Source organism: Pinus tabuliformis, chromosome 2_2 (assembly GCF_031772625.1).
Source record: "Pinus tabuliformis cultivar Carrire ecotype Pingquan chromosome 2_2, CPIR1, whole genome shotgun sequence".
NCBI classification, from domain to species: Eukaryota; Viridiplantae; Streptophyta; class Pinopsida; order Pinales; family Pinaceae; genus Pinus; species Pinus tabuliformis.
Window position 1 is genome coordinate 308,594,382 of NC_142300.1, and position 6,450 is coordinate 308,600,831.

Sequence of the window (6,450 nt, forward strand, 5' to 3'; positions counted from 1 at the left end):
AAGTGCGAACCGTTTGAATTTAACCTACCCCAATTTACAGCAGCGTGACGGAAACATGACTGAAACCGATGAATGATAAAATAAAGTGAAAAAGCAGATCGTTTGAATTCAACGCACGCCCGTTAGGTATGGTATATTAAATTGAAAGAGAAATGAATTTGCACCTTAAATATTTTATAATTGTGCTAAAGTCCAACGTAGTATTTTTCCTTTTGGGACTGTGGGACCAGATTTGAAAACAAAACATGGCCATTGGAGCGCAACATGAGCTGGAAATGGCTAAACAATAATATTGTTCCCTCAACTCGAAGAAGGGGTGTTGTTTCAATAGCCCATTGGATTACAATTTCAAATTACTTTTCCAAACCCGAAAAGGCATCCAATTTGTACTATCGTTTGAAAGGCAAGTTTCAATAAACAAGTTCTATTGGGACTCCGGCTATTCAAAGTGGAGGGTTCATGCTCTGCACTTGCGCTGTACCCATCATACCATTATTCAAACCGCCGCCCCCTGTGTATACGACCAAAGTGTTTATTCCGGTGTGTGTATATATATATATGTGCCACAGCTGCCCTTCTTCAATATCCATTCTCTGCATCTGCGTTCATTCCCGATTAGATCAGAAATGGCTGTTACAGGTATGGCAGCAAGATTCGGAGCGGAGAAGATGAAGACCGGCATGAACGCAGCCATGAAAGTCACATTGAGCAGTATGTTTTGCAGAAACTATGTCACAAAAACTGATGCTGCTGCTTCTGCCTCTGCTTCTGCTGCTTCTTCTGCAACAGAACTCAACACCAACTTGAAGGACAGGCTGACTGGCCTTAACTTGAAGAAGGATGTGTCTCAGGTGGGTTGATTAATTGGCTGACTATATTAGAATAGATCTATGTTGATTTCAGATCTCTTCATTTCCCAAAGGGTAAAAAATTCAATGATTTTCGTTAAGTTTATTTTGGAATAAAGTTTTTATTAAAATAAAATAAAAATGTATAAATGGTTTAAATTTAATAAAGAGTTTCCAAACCAAGTTTTTATTTCAAAATTGTTTGCCAATTTTGTGCTTGTTATGTGTTTGTTATCTCGACTCTGTCTTCTTGTTATAAATTTTCAATTTTATATAAATTATATAGCATATAACTATTTTGATAAATATAACTCTATCAACATTTATTAGCAATTTAATTTATATAACTGTACTAAATAATAAAGAACTGTATACTAAATATACTTGTTTACTCAACCTTTCCCTTTTCAAATAGTTTATGCCACTTAAAATTTCCTGAACACAAAATCCCCAGAGCACACTTGTGGAAATTAGAATCTGTGTAATAATGTGATCCTTTGTTCACTTTTCTGAAAGCTATGTAGATACTAACAGAACTTTCTGTGTCATAAGTACAGTTGATAGCAAGAACCCCCATGGTACATCTGAGCAAAGTAACCGAGGGCTGTGTGGCTAACGTAGTGGCCAAACTGGAAATGATGCAACCTTGTTGCAGTGTCAAGGACAGGTAGGTGTCTTTTATTGTGTTGGTAGGGTATTGTTGAGTTATTTTTATCTTGATTGTAGATTGTGGAAAGTATGTTGTAGGTCATTTTTCTTGTGTTGGCTGTAATTTATATAGTGTATGGGAGGGTATTTTTATCTGAGAAAGTTATCTTTATTTTTATTGCAGATTTCGTTGTAGGGTTTTCTTTATCTTAATTGCAAGATTTCGTTGGAGGGTTATTTTTATCTTAATTGCAGAGTTACAGCATACACAGCACTTGTTTATAAGTAATCTATTATGGGCCATCTTTATTTCTATTGCAGATTTCATTGTAGATTTCATTGTAGAACTATTTTTAACTTGCAGATTCTAGAAATATTTGGAAGAAGTGTAGTTACAGCCCACATAGCACTTGTTTGTAAGTAGGAATTATGCTTTGTTTGACAGGGTTGGATATGCCATGATTCTGGACGCTGAGCAGAAAGGACTCATTTCGCCAGAGAAGGTATATTTGCAGACACTGACAATGGGAATTTCTTTACAGACGCTGATAATAGGAATTTAATTACAGTTCAATTCAATGCAATAAATATATTTTCAGATACTGATAATGGGGATTTTAATTACAGAGTGTATTGGTGGAGCCAACATCTGGAAATATGGGAATTGCGTTGTCTTATATTGCTGCGAGCAGGGGATACAAACTTGTGCTCACAATGCCCTCATACACAAGCTTGGAAAGACGAGTGACCATGCGTGCCTTCGGCTCTGACCTTGTTCTCACAGATCCTGTAAAAGGCATGGGGGGTGCTGTTAAGAAGGCCGCTGACCTTCTGCAGAAAACCCCCAATGCCTTCATGCTTCAGCAGTTTGAGAATCCTGCTAATGTCAAGGTATGTGTTCAATAGTTTGAGAATCCTGCTTTTGTTTCAAACTATAAATCTGCAGATATATTGGATCCATGGAGGATCTGAGAGACTGAACTGGGGAGAGTGGTTGCAGACCCATTTTGAGACCACGGGACCTGAGATCTGGGAAGACACTGCAGGCCAAGTTGACATATTCGTGATGGGAATTGGGAGCGGTGGCACTGTCTCGGGAGTTGGTAGATACCTGAAGAGCAAAAATCCCAATGTCAAGGTAGGTAATCATTCATCCCTTCTTTCGTGGCTCTTTATTCTTGGAATCACCTGAATCAGAAAGAGGGAGAGGGAGCCATATGAAGGCCAGCACCAATTGATTTATTTATTGTCACTGAAATTATTGTGGATGTGGTTCCAGTGGGCTAAAGACATTTTGGATAACGAACGCGCTTTGGTCATTCCCCTTTCTTGGCTCCTAGTTACAAATCTCACTCGCCTCCTAAACCATAAAAAAAAAAAATTGTTTTTTTTTTTTTTTTTCTTGGTTATTTTAAAATTTTAGTTGCTTATTCATTTAATGATTTTATTTAAGCTTACTTTTTTTATTTTAATAAAAATATTTATTTTATTAAAAGGAGAAAAAAAATGATAATTGAGTAAGTCAAACTATTACTCAAAGTCAAATTAATGAGGAAGATTTAAAGTTTAGATTATATATTTCACATTTTTAGTACTTTACTATTACCTACCAATTATACTGCTCACAATATATTCAGTTAATAACTTTAAACTCTACCTACACATAAATATATGACATCAAATTCTCACCATTTCTATGAGTCCTTGTTTGGTTTTAGTACTTTACTATTACCTACCAATTAAACTGCTCACAAAATATTCAGTTAATAACTTTAAACTCTACCTACACATGAATATATGACATCAAATTCTCACCGTTTCTATGAGTCTTTGTTTGGTCGGGTACTATAACACTCGCCTTGAAATCAAAATATGTGACTTAATTATTTTTTTGAGTTTTTAAGATTTTAATTAATTATTACACTAAACATATAAAACAATAAGAATATTTTAATTTCAAATATATTTCTGATATCATTAGTATTTTTGTGTTTCAATAATATAATTTGAATAAAAAATTGTTCATAATCTTTTTATAAAATAAATTTTATATTAGATAAATATATTATTTAATTAAATCATTTATTTAAAATATTGTGGATAAATAATTTATAATTATAAAATAAAATAAATATATTATAATTTAAATAAATTTAATAATATAATTTTTTTTTCCATAACTATACTCTTCATTTTAAAATTGATAAAGTATATACATATAAAGTTATGTCTCCATTTTAAAATTGATAAAGTATATACATATAAAATTATTATTGACCAATATTAGTATGAGATTTACTAATTAAAAACGGAGAAACTACAATTTTTTTACGCATCTTAATATCTAACATTTAACTTTACAAATTTGAAAAAAAACAAAACACGTTGATATGAATTTAGTTAGTTTAACTTTTAATAAGTCATATTCAATTAGTAATTGCTATATTTATTTTAAATTTTCTTATTTATTTTGAAAATTTTATCAGTCAACATATTTTAAGAATGTTACCGCCCTCAAAAATTTATAGTAAACATTTCATCTCACCTTACCGTCATAAATTTAGAAGCTACTCTATATAAAAATATTTTTAAATTGCTAAACAATTTAGCATATTTGTTCGATTAAACCATGCAAATTTTTGAATGTGTAGACAAAGAATTTTGAAATTTAAATGTATTGGAACTATTATACTCAAAATAAAATAACATTTCATTTTGAATTTTGAAATGAAATAAAACAACATTTTGTAATATTGGTTTAATTATGTAAAATTTTGAAGTTACAAATATAAAAAACTTTTAAATACTTAAATATGTATAAATTAAGTAAACTATCACATTAAAATTAAAGCATTATATTATGTCATATTATCTTATCTATACACGAAAAGTATAGAATTTTTTTATATCAGTATTAATTTAATTTTTTTTAATAATTAAACAGATTTATGGGCTTGAGCCAGCAGAAAGCAACGTTTTGAATGGTGGAAAGCCAGGTAGGTGGATTTTCCATTTTGGTTTCATACTTATTTTAACGATTTATTATATTTTAAATTATGGGCAATGTCTATTTTCAGGTCCACATCAGATCACAGGTACTGGAGTTGGTTTTACTCCCAAGATTTTAGACCTGGATATCCTTGATGGAGTAATAGAGGTATTCATTTATTTAATTATTTTGAAGTAAATTTATATGAAAAATTGAAAGTTTTAACCACTAAAATATTTTTTTTTTGCTATTTTTTTTAATTTTTTTTTTTATAATTTTTAGGTATCCAGTGATGATGCTATAAAAATGGCGCGAGAGCTAGCTACGAAGGAAGGCCTCATGGTAAATATTTCTTATCCATATGATATACCACACATTACTTATGATTTTGTTATTCATTTGTAACCAACATGAAGACACATAATTGATTCTGGTTTTTGATACCATCCAATCATGTGTATGCTTTGATTTTTTCTTAGTTTGATGTAGTTGTTATTGTGTATATTCTAGGTTGGAATTTCTTCTGGGGCCAACACAGTTGCAGCAATTCAATTAGCAAAAAGGCCAGAGAATAAAAACAAACTTATAGTGGTATATATTACTAAACCTATATTTTTTTTGTTTTTGTTTTTATTTATTTATTTATTTTGATCATCTCATTTAAGTTTTCTTCCCTCATTTAATTTGTTTTTGATTTATGTAGACTGTACATCCAAGCTTTGGAGAACGATACCTATCATCTGTTTTATTTCAAGAATTGAGAAATGAAGCGGAATTGATGCAACCGGTGTCAGTGGATTGATCATCTTAAAGTCACCTGTGCTTCATTCATATCCTGATTCTCATGGGTATATTTTGATAATTAAGACTTATCAAATATGTTTTTCCAAATTTGGTTATACTTTGAGATTAGTTTTAATTGTATTAATAGCAAGTTTCTCTTTATTATAAATAAAAATTAGAAGATTTAAATGTGCATTATCTTGAAACAATTTTTTTAGCATTTTATTGATTACATTGCATGATAAAATATAATTTGGGTAGTAGAATAAGTGATATATATTTTTCTTATAAAGTTGAAAGAGTGAAATTTGAAATATTAAAACATGTTTGAAATATACTATAAGGAGGTTATTAAATATTAAAGTGTTATTGCTAATTTATTTTTTGAAATGTTTCTAAGAAACTTTTTAGTAGTTACTTCTAATTCATTTCTAAGTTGTAAGAAACTTTTTAGTAGTTACTATTAAAATTAGAAGAATTGTTATTGGTGACTTATTCCTTGGAATATTTCTAAGTTGTAAGAGACTTTTAGTAGTTATTACTATAATTAGAAGATTACCCATAATAGGTTTCATTATTTATCTCTATATCATAAACTTATGTTACTTGTTGCATTCATCACATTTTTTATCCCCTTATGATATTTATAGCATCAAGAATTCTTGGTAGATCTTCCACGTATCATTTTTGATAGTGTAGTTCCCTGTTTTATTTTTATTTTCATTTTCATAATAAACATTATGAAAATTGTGTTATAGTTTAAGGACATGAGTATATTCAGTTATTTCCCACTATGTGATGATGATACTTGATATGTCTATTATTGATGAGTAGGATAGATGTTTGATGATTATGTTTTTGGATGATGATATTCATATGTTGCTAAAATAACTTGTCATAGGTAAATTAAATAATAATTAGTTATTTTATGATAAGATGCTAAATTGATTAAATGATTCTATTTTGAATTAAGAAAATCATTATTTTGAATATGCTTTACTATTGATGGATATGCATTATACGATCTTGATAATTAAATGGTGGATATAAATATATAGTTCAAATCTAATGTCTAATATATGGGTAATGGTATTGTATGTGTAATGCTCACTCCATGATTCTATTATGTTATGTTGGGTTATTAACTTACTTGTTGAATGATTTACTTTTGTCACTAATTCT

General features: G+C 29.8%; 1 protein-coding gene across 1 annotated transcript; it reads left to right on the forward strand.

Annotated features, from left to right (window-relative positions):
* The first annotated feature begins 449 nt into the window (after positions 1-449).
* LOC149192521 (bifunctional L-3-cyanoalanine synthase/cysteine synthase 2, mitochondrial-like) lies at positions 450-5,463 on the forward strand. Its single transcript, XM_089404636.1, has 10 exons — positions 450-851; positions 1,406-1,515; positions 1,942-1,999; positions 2,124-2,387; positions 2,497-2,634; positions 4,441-4,492; positions 4,574-4,653; positions 4,768-4,827; positions 4,996-5,076; positions 5,189-5,463. The coding sequence occupies exons 1-10, from the start codon at positions 627-629 to the stop codon at positions 5,285-5,287; spliced, it is 1,167 nt and encodes a 388-aa protein (XP_089260762.1). The 5' UTR covers positions 450-626; the 3' UTR covers positions 5,288-5,463.
* The last annotated feature ends 987 nt before the right edge of the window (positions 5,464-6,450 follow it).